The sequence below is a fragment of the Camponotus vicinus genome, unplaced genomic scaffold (assembly GCF_025532165.1).
Source record: "Camponotus vicinus isolate PSW18456_S1 unplaced genomic scaffold, iyCamVici1.0 SCAF_5, whole genome shotgun sequence".
Classification (NCBI taxonomy): domain Eukaryota; kingdom Metazoa; phylum Arthropoda; class Insecta; order Hymenoptera; family Formicidae; genus Camponotus; species Camponotus vicinus.
In genome coordinates this window covers 17,808,075-17,822,817 of record NW_028141977.1, presented here as the reverse complement: position 1 = coordinate 17,822,817, position 14,743 = coordinate 17,808,075, and the positions used below count along the sequence as shown (strand labels likewise).

General features: G+C 31.5%; 2 protein-coding genes and 1 long non-coding RNA gene across 4 annotated transcripts in view; 2 read left to right on the top strand and 1 right to left on the bottom strand.

The window, feature by feature from the left end:
- Window positions 1–2,719, top strand: part of LOC145972504 (uncharacterized) — a 130,056-nt gene extending 127,337 nt beyond the window's left edge. Inside the window, exon 5 of the mRNA XM_083101216.1 lies at window positions 1,338–2,719. Coding sequence (XP_082957342.1) covers window positions 1,338–1,351 — 14 coding nt within the window. The 3' untranslated portion in view covers window positions 1,352–2,719. The remainder of the gene's footprint in view (window positions 1–1,337) is intronic.
- A 1,647-nt stretch (window positions 2,720–4,366) lies between these two features.
- LOC145971666 (uncharacterized) lies at window positions 4,367–7,956 on the top strand. The gene is made up of 2 exons (XR_014438920.1): window positions 4,367–5,377; window positions 5,561–7,956. It is a non-coding gene; the product is annotated as an uncharacterized LOC145971666 (long non-coding RNA).
- Window positions 7,016–13,940, bottom strand: Inx7 (innexin 7). 2 transcript variants are annotated; one of them, XM_083099578.1, is made up of 7 exons: window positions 13,441–13,940; window positions 13,200–13,290; window positions 13,040–13,112; window positions 12,354–12,531; window positions 11,648–11,982; window positions 11,082–11,272; window positions 7,016–9,893 (listed from the first exon to the last, which is right to left on the bottom strand). In XM_083099578.1, the coding sequence occupies exons 1-7, from the start codon at window positions 13,529–13,531 to the stop codon at window positions 9,617–9,619; spliced, it is 1,236 nt and encodes a 411-aa protein (XP_082955704.1). In that variant the 5' UTR covers window positions 13,532–13,940; the 3' UTR covers window positions 7,016–9,616. The 2 variants fall into 2 exon arrangements, with proteins under 2 accessions (XP_082955704.1, XP_082955705.1); XM_083099579.1 differs by having other exon boundaries at window positions 13,610–13,940.
- Window positions 13,941–14,743: the final 803 nt, after the last annotated feature.

The window sequence follows — 14,743 nt, the reverse complement described above, 5'->3', positions numbered from 1 at the left end:
TTCATCAGAGCTGCATTTAATCTTCACTGGAAACATCATTACAGCCGCCAGTTACATAATTCATGGAAGTAAATCATTTCGATCATTCGTGGCTTGCAATCGGCAGCATACCTTTTGTATTTGTCAACGGCGCGTGAAAACATGAACAAAGAAGACCGTGCGATAGGATGCGAGAGACAGACGGTAGTTAAAGAAGAATAAAGAAATGTTGTACGTAGAAAATATTGGAACTGTTGAAATGTACAAAAATATTTGACTACATTGAAAGATTCAGCTCCGATGTTTACCTTATCTTACCTTACCAGAAGTTGCGACTATTTCCGACGTATTTCTAACGAGAAAACATTAATTTTCTGTATTGCCGTTTGCGTAAGAGTTTTCAGAAAAGCTGCGTGTCAAGAGATGTGAATATTAATTATATGCAAATATCTATAGAACTTTATTCCTCTAACGCTAACAAACTTTATATTATCCTTGTATAAAAAATATACAATAAAATAATAAAATTTGATAAAATTATCAGAAGCTCTCTTGGTTTTGCTGTAATAAAGTAACATAGAAATACATATATTTTATTCGATCGTTTTGAAATATTTGTGCAAGAGCGAATTGTTCGCATAAGGCCCGAATATTTGCGAGATAGGCAGTTATATACAAGACACATTCACGCACATAAGAATTTCTGGCTTGAAACGAGCTTGTCTCGTTTTATATTTTCCCAAAACTAATATTGTCATTGAGACGAAAATATTTCGAAAACCTTCCCATAGGAATTTTTTGCACATTTTTTTCTGGTGTAAAGCGGAACAAGACCTTCCTAATCGTTGTCATTGTACAGATGACTACCACTTGTATCAAAAGTCGAGAGACATAAAACGAGTAAAATAAAACGATTTTAAACCATTGTACTCTTTTTACAAAATTAGTCTTATTCAACCGTATATTTTCTCCAATTGAAGTATTAACTTTTACAATGATTCCAAAGTAATATTTTAACTTGCTTCAAGTTTCTCTTCGCTTTCTCGCAAGTTAATGGAGAGATAAATGACGAGTCTTTCAATACAGGAAAATGTTGAAAACTCGTTTATCCTTGTGAGGCTCTTTGAATTTTCCAACTTAGCTTTGAGTTTTTATTTTTACATCTGTACTGTTGTAGGCAGATATTCGAAACTGACAAATCGACGGTTCTCATTCTCACCTTTTTTTCTTTCTAGAAATATTCAGATAAGACAAATGTATTCTATAATATTTCATTTATAATTGTGATGAATAACTTTAAAAAATTATAAAAACTTATTGAAAAATCTTGCATGTTGATATATCTTTCTTTTTTGTAGGAGAATATAAATGAAATATGAAAACCCAGCAATCAAGAATGAAATCAACAAGATAACCCAAACAGGCAGGAAAACAGGAAACCCAGAAAAACAGGAAAACCCATTTTTTTATTCTTATGTTATCATCTCTATACACGATGGTTTCAATCGCAAAGAGACAAAAATGTCTCATGTGAATTTTTCATGGAATGCAAGTTAGTTTTAGTGTACCACATTTTTCTCTTATGGAATCTCTATTATATATTTTTGCATATAATAAGATTTTAATCGACCGTATTATCCCACGATCGTCATAATTCGTTGGCGTCACGTATCAGCGATGAGTAACGTTTACATGAAAATGCAACATGTGATGCGCGAGCTTCTTCGATGACTCATTTGCGTAAATGCGTTCAAAGTATGAGAATTACTACGGATTCGGTTTCATTCATGCGGATGCCAGTGGACGTTCATAATAATCCGCACATCCGCGAATACTTTGTATGCACATCCGTTTTTCATCGTCTCCATAGAGACGCGATCGGTGGACCAGATGGTCGAAAGATGACGCAACGAAAGACAACGTCGTGGATATCTTATGCAACGTGAATAAATGCGTGAGCTATTATTTGCATATCTTTACATAAATTATGAAATTTTTTTGCATCGATTCTTTATTGAAAATAAATAACGACTATAAATTTCTTGAAAAGCAGACGATGATTATTCGAACAAAGAACACATTCTTATCAATCTCGAATAATATTCATCATAACTCATCATTAACTTAATTAGCTATTTATATTGATGATCAAATCGATTAGTATTAGTGAATTACGAATGAATATAATATCGTTGATGAATATAATACATACCATATTAATTTGTTTCTTTAGTAATTATACCGTGTATAGAAAAATCAATGGGCATTTTAAGTATCATCTTGATTAAGATACTATCGACAAATAATTTGAATATATTAAGTGAAATCGAAAAATCGTTTTCACTCTTTTCGAAATTTTCATATAATTTATATAATTTTATTTAAAAGTCGTCACGTGTGTGTGTGTGTTATTAAAATCATCAACATGTACAACGCGATGCGTCCATTGTCTCTCTTTCTTTCATGTGGCTCCTAAAAGCCTTTAAAAATTACAGCTCAGATTGATTCTCATCATGGCTGTCGCTCTTTGTGTGTCAATTGTTCTCGTTGACTGTATTATTGATCATTGCATTGTTCTTGTGGATACATGTGCACGTATCTACGCAAAGAGTATTGACAATAAGATACCAAATCGATGAATGTATTATTCTATTATAATGCGCCTATAATGTATTATTCTATTATAATTAAGAATAATAATTTCATTTACGAATTATGCATATGGTCAAGTATTGTTACATAATTTAATCCAATATATAATTTTATATACACAATTGCATGTATTAATTTACAAAAAAATCAATTTATAAATAAAAATGTTAATTTTTAAAAGTTGACATCTTAAAAATCAATTTTTAAAAATAATATTTTTGATAATGATTGATTTTCATAAAACAATATTTTCTATAGTACAAAAATATTTTTGATAACAAAAGTTTTTAGCACTTGTAGAAGCAACATTATTTTTTTCGTGTAAAATTCTAATTTAATTATTCTAAATTTAATTGAATTTCCTATATATTTTCTGCATGGAATTTACTTAATGACCAACATATAAGTGAACGATTAGATAAGAATTCGATTGCCAGTATTTCGCAACAGATAAAAATTTAGACCCGCTTTTTTTGGGATGGCAAAACCTTAATCTCCGCAGACCTTTCACTTCCGTTCCCCCTTTTTTTTTTTTCATTTCGGTTGTGTTGATTGACGAAGCAATTCGATCGCGACCGCATAATTCGTTTTGCACACATGAAACTGCGTATTTCGATCTCTCAGACGTCGACTACCTAAAGGTCATCAGACCGGTTTGCTGGACGAAGTCGACGGAATTGAGAACCGCTTGCCGCTCAATCGTGTCAATTGTGACGAATGCATGCCAGCTGTGCGGCAAAGTCTCCTCGCCCTTATAACGTTTGAAAAAATAATAGCCTAGCCTTAAACTTTCACAGAAAGAAAAACTAAAAGTGAAAGCCGTTCACATGTTAATCTATTTTTCTACGGTCCTTCGTATTTATTTCATATTAATATAAAATCTGTCTAGTTTCGACAAACTGATTTTATCAGTATTTCTACAAAAATGCGATAATAAATATAAAGATATAATATTTTTTATAAATATAATAAATATAAATATAATATAATATAAATAATAATATAAATAATAAATATAAAGATATATTTTTTATAATTAATCTTTTAAATCGACATTTTTGCAACAAACACAATCAATTGAAGATGTAATACAAAGCATTATGTCTAAAAATCTAGAGGAAACATACGAAGCGCTATACATCTGGTGCCCTAGTTAGATTAAGAGCAACCTGTTGCTCGTATATAGCAACGTTTAATGTTCGTTGTATTCTATACGCATGCAACGTGCGATGAGAAAAATGAATGTAATCATATTATATGAGATTAAATGTTCAACTCACTATTTGTTTCTCCTAAACAAATTAAAACGTCCGCTTCAAATGCCAACATCTCTAAATTACCATGCATTTTTCTTTCAAGGTAAATGTAACATTAAAATAGTCGCGATATGTATTATTCATGGAGTGACTGGCTTTTTAAAAAATTTATCTCGTATATCTCTGACTATACATTTATATGAGATAAACGGAAGCATCGTCTAGACATACGACGCGCCGGAATATGCGATATACACGCATCATTCTGCATGTTTGTACCAACATTCGTCTAAACCTTAGATTTTATCTTCTCTACGTGAAGATAATTTGCGTTGCTTATGGCATGCGAATATCCGTTACGATGTATCGCGCGAACGCATCTGAATTTTCTCACGAAGATCCGGTGGATCGTGTTAGTGATCGACCTGACGAAAAATGAGTCGTACTTTGTATCGTATCCACGCATTTGACATTCGACTCCCGCACGTCTTTGGCATAAATATATGTATTTACCGCGGTGCTACAAGACATAGCATCAACGGTGAGCTGCCCTGTGTCATTAAATGTTGCTCCATAATGTACACTGAGAAAAAAATTTTGTAAAAACATGGAATATTGTTGTTGAATTAACTAAATCCGGCGGTCACGGGCTGCCAACAGCATATACAGGCCGAATAATAAGATTACATAATTGTTTGAAATAATGAAAAGTAGTTAATTGAACTAAATATTATTTTAGATCAACTGAAATAGATATACATAGTGAGAACTAGAAATCTGTTTGGGCGAAGTAAATGAGTTGTTCTTCTGTGTATATGTTTCAATGTTTTGAGCGAATATATAATCCTTATGACAATATATCCATTAAAAACAGAATAATTTTTCGTCAAGTTAGCTAACTACTAAATTTTTATTTTAATGTCATTTCTCAAAAACTTGATCGATTTAATGTTCTCTGTATATAGATACATATATGATGGAATTAGAAAAAAATTAACCGTTTGCTTAATTACATGGAGCTCTGGAGCTCCTTGCAAAAGCTATAGGAGATGCGGCTATAATATCGCTCTTTAATCGATAAGCCGTGATTCGTGGGACCTGTGTCGCGGCCTTATATTACTGTACTTTAATTGGGAGGACACGACAATTCTCGATGAAGAACCTTTTTATAGAAAAAGATTGGTTTCTGAGATGCTTCATATTAGCCAGCAAAAAAATGGGTTGAACTTACAAAATGATACCTCATTATTAAAGGACGTTTATCTTCCTATCATTAAGAAATGTCTTGCATTTTCAAAGTCTCCCGTCCCATTGCTCCCTACTCCCTAAGCCCCCCCTTTTTCCCTTTCCCCTTTCTCTCCCCATTTTTTCCCCTTCTCCTCTCCTTCTCTTCCTTCACATTTGATCGGCTATCGCTCAGTCGTTTCACAATCCTTCACTTTTAGAGATGGCCTCTTCTTTGTCATCTCGTTTATCTGTCTTCCATCTTGGTAGGTTTTTAACGCAGACTCTTAACTTCGAACTAAACATTTTTTCCATTCTGCTTACTTAATATTTAATTGCTGTTATGACTAATTATTGTTAACGGCTTTTTGTGATTGCTGTTATATTTGACATTTGCGTTCTTTGTTTCTTGATATATTGCGTTCTTTCATTTGAATTTTTTTACATAGGCTTCCATCTCGCTCATCGGTTAAGCGATTTTGTTTTGTCTCTACCGATTCCTTTATTGGACTTTCTACCTGGAGTGACTTCTGGTTGCTGTTTAAAAAAAAAAATATAAAAAAAAAAATCTTGACCAAGCTCATTTTTATCCTCACGACTCCATGACCTATTTGGAAAATTTTGAGCCTTTTTCATCGGGGGATCGTCACACAATGTATTTTACGAAGAATTATTTCACGTATGCGAATTTATTATACCGTCTCGAATGATGGGTGCGTTACCTTTTTTTGGAAGATGTGGCTAGTAGCTAGACATTATTAGCCGTTTAATTCATTAACTGTCTTGCGCTTTCATTCGTTACATCAATTATTAGCGTTTTTAAAAAAAGCTGCGTCCGTTATTACTGTACACAATGTCTATTTGTTGTCCCATCGCTTCTGTCTTTGTTTTAATCGCGTTCCGTTATTGTTATTATGATTTTGAAATTTTTAATGTTTTGTTTATTTTCTAACGACTTCTTGAACATTGAAAAGGATCTTGAAAAGATCGAAACGTACGTATGTAATTTTAATTTTAACTGATTATTAATGTATTATGTCTCTTACTTAGAGTCGTTATTATTTTTTACACTTTAACATCTTGTGCCACGGTCTTTCAGCCTTTCTTTCTTATTACTTGATTTGTTATCATCCGGACCGTATATTGCGTTTATCATTGTATTTATATTACTGTCTTAGATGAATGTCACTTTCGGCTTAGGCGTTTTTCTTTTCGCCATCTAGAGGCGAGGCGTGAAGCTCGTGGAAGTATATGAATATTATCGTATTTAATTCAATTAATTTTGGTCTTGAAATGATGCAACAATGTCGAGAAAATTCAATACAATAATTGATTCAATTAACTAAATGTATAAATTGTATTTAATTGTTTTATGATTTCTCTCAAATCATTATTTCGTTACATCAAGTTCAGACTATTAGTTGTAATATATCTTGTATCTAACTGAAGATTTAGTTCATCGTAACATGCGAACAAGATTAACAAAATGGAATATTTGATTGTTTCAAACCATCAAAATTGTTTTTCCAAATTTTTTAGTTTAACAATATGTGTGCAGTTACTCAGATTTTGATTCAGTTCATTCAACATATCTTTTTAGTTCCAGTAACACATAATGGTGTTCATGCAACTATACCCATTCAACTAATTGATTCAAGTGTCTCAATCACTTATTTTCTTAATTAAAACACATTTTTTTTTATTTAGACAATTTTAGCATTGAATTAACAAAATAAAAGTCAACTAAAGTTATTTATTTAATTCAACAATTCCTTTTTCTCAGTGTAGCTTAAAAAAAAAACCGACTTTGATTACATAAATTATCGTTTTATTTGCCTATATGTCGACACTATTCAATTTTTATTGTTATAATGGTTTTTTACGATGAAGGAATTAGAGAGAAATAAGACAACAATAATATATTTATTTAACATTAATAAATGTAAGAAATAATATTTTTTTTTGCTGGGACAAATTGAAATTATACTTATTATAATTTTTGGATATATCTTATGAAACACCTAACGACAAATTCTCGCGAAATTTTATAGACATATCGTTGTTTCGTGAAAGTTTCGCTGGTTACAAAATGGGTTCGTGTTATAGAAGAACGAAAAGTGGTGTTTGGCTAATAAATATGAGACAGGATGTTGCAGCCGAGCGATTATCCCTAAAAGCCACAGCTGCTTTCCAGATTTCTCGATTCTTTTTTTGCTTTTCTTCCCTTCGTTTCTAATGTTTCTTCCCTTTTCCAAGTATAATTAACGCGCGCCTAGAGTAACGTTCAGGATATTTGACGAGCTACCACGAAGAATCAAGTTACAATATACACGAATAGTGCACGTGTTTCAAGTTCAAACGAACGCGCGACGCTATAAAATTTGCATTATTACACACACATACACACACACACAGAGTGATTCGTTCATTATATTCTCTCATATCGGCAGTAACTATCAGGTAACAAAGAAGCTGTTTGCTTTTCTCGGAAATAATTATTTAAAATCGCATAATTAACTGAGAAAAAATAAAACAGATAATACTATTTTATTTTTTTATCAGAACAGTGTCAAATATATACATTTTGTCAATTTATTTAAATGACATATTTTTAAAATTATATTTCGTATTATAAGAAATATAAAAAAGGTTTAATATATTTTTGTGTAATTTTTTACGCAAGAAATTCTCCGAAAATATTATCTTTAGAAACAGGATGCCAACATCCGCGCCAGTACTTATTCTCAGATTAATTGGACTTTAGATGACTTTATTGAATTAGAAAAAAATCTCTACTTAAATGATTGATAATACAACAATTAAAAAAAATAAAAATAAGAAAAAGTGTCATTAAATTCATATTGTTGATAGTGTTGATTTTGCTTATTTCTAAAAACATAGATTCTAGACAAAATATATATGCATTTTGTTTAGATCTTGTTGCAGAAAGTTTATCTATTCTTTTTGAAATGTTCACCATAAATAAATAATCTATAATCGCGTCTATCGATTGGCTTCGTTCGAGTTTGAATGTGGGAACAAAAAAGAATAGGCGACGGTTGGCGATTTGATCAGCTACTTGACTATAGTCTAGAGTCCAAGTGCGTCAACTACAGGCAAGGCTTGCATTTCTTTTTCTGCTCTGGTCGCTTTCGTCATTTCCCGACCGTAAGGATATAATGAACGAACCACTGGCTCGTTGACCGAACTCTCCGGTTTCTCGGAGATATGCATCCGCACGAGAACAAAAGCTTATTGTAACGAAAGCTAAGAATATCTCATTTGGAGACCCTCGTTGGGTAAAGATTTCGTATGTCACGAGACTCATATTCGCTGGAGAATTGTTATAAATAAGATAATCTCTCTAAAGATATCTATTTTCATACAAATATTTATGAACATTTATTGATATAGAATCCTATAGACATATGCACATATGTATATATTATATATAAATGTCTATATTATTTAAATATTAAAATTATTTACATATAAAATCTACTTTTAAAAAAGGTTTAATGAATAATAACTAGCTCTACAAATGATTCTAGAAGCAGAAATGATTTTTTTATATGCCACGTTAATAATAAAATTAAAAGATAATATTATATAAAATAAATATATGTGCCTTTTTGTCATCGAGTCAACATTTTTAAATGGACGGGAGGTGCAGAATGCAATAATGATTCGAATAAACAGTTCCAGCGAGTCGTAAAACCTAAACCTCTAACGAACGCGACTGTTCTCGATAGTAAGCCACGATACAATTCCAATCAGAGGCCTTAACAACTTAACGATCCAAACTATTATCGAGTCATTTATCGAATCGGGAACCGTACGACCGTATTTATTGTGTACGTATGCATGTATGTACTAGTTTACGCACACGCGTACACAATGTACGTGATTGCACGCAACGCATACACGCGTGTCCTCCGTACATACGATATATCTAGAAAAGATGATTGATTATGCATTTATGTCATGCATGTGACGCGCACACATGCTACAAATGTGATGCACGCAAGACGCATTATCTGCAATTGCAGTAAATCTCGCTAAAGTACGTTTATATACGTATAAAATGGCAATTTTTCGGCAGTGTTATAATACACGTACAAAAAATAGATACATCTATTTTTTGTACGTGTATTATAGCACTGCCGAACTCTGCTTAATAGAGTTCGCATATAATTTACGAGAGATAGCCATTTTTCCAAAGTCATCCCAACATATAATAATCGCCTTTCCAGCTTATTTGTTCGATATTTGTATAGCTACCTATTAAATTGTACTATAAAAGCTTTCTACCAATATTTCCATGTGAATTCTATGATTTATCGAACATGTATTACATGGCTTGAGTTAAAAAAATAGCTTGATTAAAAAAAGAAATTAACAAGCAATATAGATTATAAAAAGATGACAACTAATTTAACACTTTAACTTTCATATTACGCTACTTATAAACGAGTATTTAACAGTTGCTGTAATTGTTCAAGTTCTCAATTTACGGAAGGCTTAATATCACCCCACTGGTTCTTCAGCAAACTTTGCTCGAATGGGGGCAAGATTTTGAAACGCGCGTGATGCCTGTTCTCCAGATCTTCCGCCAACTTCTGAAGAAGCTCCTTGAAAACGTAATTGTCCAAATTTTTGGCGATGTAGTAGAGAAATAGCCAGTCGCCGAAGTAATACTCGTGAGTGACCTTGAGTACGTTCCACGGATTGTATTTGCCAGGGCAGGCCATGGAAAACACGAATTTGTTGAATGACGTGCTTCTGTAAGGAAAAAGAACCGCGATGAAAGGGCGCTTATCACGGTGCATTATTCACGCTAACTTCAGATTGATAATAATCTTTTTATATTCTTTCCTATGTGTCATATTTTCTATGTGTGATATTTTTAGATGTGCACGAATCTTGAATTTCGCTAACACAGAAAACGACGAACTTTACACACACACACACACACAAGCACACCATTAAATATATTATTATTAAAATATATTATCAGAATATATATATGATTATAAATTGTTACGAAATATTACTATAAATTGCTTCTGTTAAAATATAATTGCCAATATGGGGTAAATTTGTATTATTATTTTAATAGATAAAATTATAAGAATTTTAAGAATTATATGTATCTTCTTGAATAAAATATAAACAAATATTCTACTGAAGAATCAGGAAAATTAGTTAATTAACAAATAAAATTATGGAATAGAAATAATGACTCTTTTTTGCAGAGGAATAACACATGTCGTTGAAAAAATCAAAGAAAATTCTTTTCAAGTTATTATTGAAAAATTGTTAAATTTTTAATTAACTTTGATTAATTTTTAATCAAAGTTAATTACACATATCATTAATTGCACATCATATTTAAAAAGACAAGAACCATATTATTGACTTTATAGAAATTAACTCATATGCTAATCAAGTCGTTTTTTTATTAGTTTTTGACTTATTTTTATATGATTAGGAAATAATTGATAGGACTGGTCATTATTTATTAATCAGTTTGTGTCTAATTCTTGGCAAATTATTAGTCAGAAAATAATAATTAGAATATTCCAAGTTTTTATTAGACGTAAACTAATTATCATTTACTAATCGTCTGGTTTAACTAGTTTCTAGCTATATTTTTTCTATTAGAAAATACTCTTTTAACAGCGCCAGCTATTAAAAAATAAAATTATCCATATATTTTCTAATTAGTAGCTTTTATCTAAATAGGGTTTTATCCGAACAAAATTTTTTAATTATATAATGAAAGTTTCGAAATGGCCGAAATTGGTTGTAGTTTCTAACTTTGTGTACTCAATATTTTCCGATGATACCTTTCCCAGATAGTAAACCCAAGAATTTTCAGAGGTGAAATTAATGAATGAATGTCATAAATTTATAAAGCTAAACCTATAAAGCTGACAACGAAAAAATGCAGGGACAAAGTTTAGTAACCTGGCGTGAAGGATCATGGTCAGCACTCTCCAAACCAATCCCAAACCGGTTATTATTGCTAGCACGACGAACCAGAACCAAAGGACCGTATAGATCTTCTCGTTAACAATGTTCAATGCCATCACGCACAACGCGTCATGCTTTTGTATGCCGCCAGAAGGACCGTATTTATGAAAAATACATTTGGTTACCTAAAAGAAAATTTGATTATATATTCATGAATACATTTCACTCTTAATAAAGTAGCTGAGAGGCAATAGGCTATGAGCGAAATAATAATTAAAGTTGAATTAATAAAATAATTAAAAATATAAGAATTTTTTATAATTATCGAGTTTCAAAGTCTTTATAAAATTGCACACAAAATGTTGATTAATCACAGATTATAATTTCAATATCTGCAAACACGTCCATCAATATTTTAATTTAGCAATATACCATAATTGATATCATATTAATATTAGTCAGAAGTAATCATTATATAATTTTGATTATTGTTATGAGATATAAAAAGTAGTTGTTATAAGTGATACAAAAAGTGAATGATATTATAAATGAAATTGTACCTTCGGGAAAACTATGTCGAGTGGATCCACTTCATCCTTAGACCTTGGTTGAGAAATCGATCGACCGAGGCCTAGGAAAGCTCCTCCGAGGAACCAGTCGGTCAAGAAAATTTGTATGATCACGTTTATAAGATTCAATATCTCGCAAAAAGTCAGTCCGTATGCCCACGGACGATTCAAGTGCAATCGGTTTATGAAACCGGTGCGAATCTGCTGTATCCTTTCGTCGCGATCCTTTTTCGAAGGTACCTTTATATCGTTTACATTAAGCTCCGTTTCATTCAACGATAAAGATGCCATGTGCAATCCCGAAACTAACATACTTAGCCGATTACCTGAAATTCAATCCATTGCAGTCTATGCAATTTTTGAAATAAACGCTCGTAAAAAAATGATATATTTAAAGATATTTATTTAAATATATTAAATATATTTAAAGATATATTTAAATTTTGTAAAATTCGAATTTCGATTATTATTATCGATCGATTAATATTGAAGTATTACTGATATAACATAAAATAACTTTGGAAATAATACAATGTAACGCTCTAAGTCGGATACCGTATGCAAGTGTTTCATGATTAGATTACGACGGCCAGAAAAAGATTAATGATGATTAGCTCGCTGCTTGAGATAAACGCGGTTGTAAAACGTCGTGCGATACGTCGACGGGTATGTATGTACGTGTGTATGCATATCCGACCTTCCATTTTTCGCCATATATAATGCGGCAGATAGAAGAAAAGCGCTTGGAAGAACAGGACAAAAGGCACCCATTGATAATAAGCGTGATGTATGACGGGGTCGCCCTTAGCCGCTGGTCCAACGCCAGGATGTGGTAATTCACCTTGCAGCACCGCGGTAGCATTCAAATGCTTCACCTAAAGAGTAAATGATCAAATTGATCGATAACGGACAACATGTATGCAGAGTAATGTTTATTCTTACAGACGGTATTATTTTCCAATTATTCCTAAAACTACGATTTGGACGATTATTATTGATGTCATTGAGTGACATTTGAACGATCTATCAGCTGTTTCACAACACGCGTTGCGTAAATATATGTATGAGATATTTTAGAACATAATATAGATATCTTAAATTTCTTAAAAAGATAAATTCGCTTTTATATATAATATTGTTTTTTAATTACATGTTTGTAATTCTAATATTAAAAATTATGCGCATTTGATATAAATATATTTTAACGTAAAAATTTTAACTTTCACGTGTATAAATATAATTTAACAAATTATCTAAATATCTTTATTTGATAATTGACAAAGAATTACTATATCGAAGTAAAATTTTATCTTGGATATTGTATCGCAGTATTCATTTTTCTAAAGATAAAACTTTAGACTTACCACGTGTATGTAAACTTACCACCGTGTACGTGGACATGAAAAAACAGAAGGTCTCGACGACGTGAGTAGGTATAGCGATATCGGTGATACATCTTTTCAGAACAACAAGAATTTATTTCAAAAATGGTCATTATTATGTACATATAAAATTTTATGATTCCTAAAAAAAAAATATGTACCTTATATGTTCTCCGATGAATTGTCTGGAAGAAACTAAAATCGACCCAATGAGAAGCAACATAAATGTAATCCTATAGTGTAGTCTGAAAACTAATCATATGCATATATTTTTTTCATTCATCGAAAATTTGATATGAAATGTATAATTATTTTTACAAAATAGACACAACGCGATAAATTACACAGCGACAATTAAATCATGCATAATTATTTAATGAAAAAATCGGAGAAATCTATTACCGAGATTGTCAATGGCTACCGCGTTCTGATTGACTTTGAACTTAACGTGGTCCTTAAGAACCGAGAAAGCAGCGAAGACATTGGCTGCCATGGCTATGATCTTCCACGATTCTTAAAATTAATTTTCTCTCGTTTGTGTCTCGAATAATTTGCAGAAGCTCTTTATTACTTCGCTAATAACCATCACTTTTGCGTCTCGTCAACACTTTGTCCAACACTTGATGGCTGCCAAGAAACCCGAAATTCCGGTCTCGATTTATAGATACGCGAGCGACACTTTATATTCCAGATAGAGTACCGATCGAGAACGCACTGAAAACTTGAAAGCAGTAAAATCTCGCGGTCGTTATCAGAAAAGATGATTACGAAACGCCCTGGGCGCTCTACTTGGTATTATCGAGAGCAAGCGGTTATTATTGTCAAGACATTTTATTCGTTCACAGATAAGAGCAGATAGCAGGAATTAAATGACACGAAGGCATAATCACAAGTCACAACGGTGATACATCTGAATCGATAGAAAGAGAGAAAGTGATCCATAATATTATGATCTTTAATATTTTCGCAGAGAGTGTGGATACATATAATACGAGATGATGACCTCTGACCCACATGTTGCGTTGTTCATCGTCGCAAAGTAATTCTTCACAGACAAATGTTTCCTCCTTTACAGATACTTAAACAATAGATTTCAACAGGAGGGAAATGCCAAGAAAATTCACTGGAATATTTGTCGATTTTAAACTTATATTTTAGGATATATAAAAATAATTGTATTATAAAGGAATTTTTTTATGTCAATATTATTTTTATTGTAATTTTTGAAAAAAATATGTAATTAAATTCTTAAATTATTTAAAATGCGTGCATGTATAAATATATGTAGATTTCTTTCTAATCAAGTCACAAAGATTTCATTTATATGTAAAATATTTGCAAATATTTTTTGGTATATTTTATATGGAGATTACTAGTACATAATATATTATCTCTTAAAAACTGCATTTTCATAGTTTCAAATTTCCAGAATATTATAAATGATAATAGAGAGATAACAGATCAAGTCCAACGGTCATATACGTATATCATAACTAAGCGGTGACAACAACACGGGAAATATTACGGCTTTTATCAGAAATACTTGGCATTGTTGTTTAATTATAGCTTAATCATATCTTTCTTGATAAAAGTGTCTAACCTACATCATATAAAATACAATAAACAATTCATAAAAAATATATAATTTTTAATCTTACATGAAATTATTAATCGAAACAGGAAATCTTAAAATAGCAATAATTAT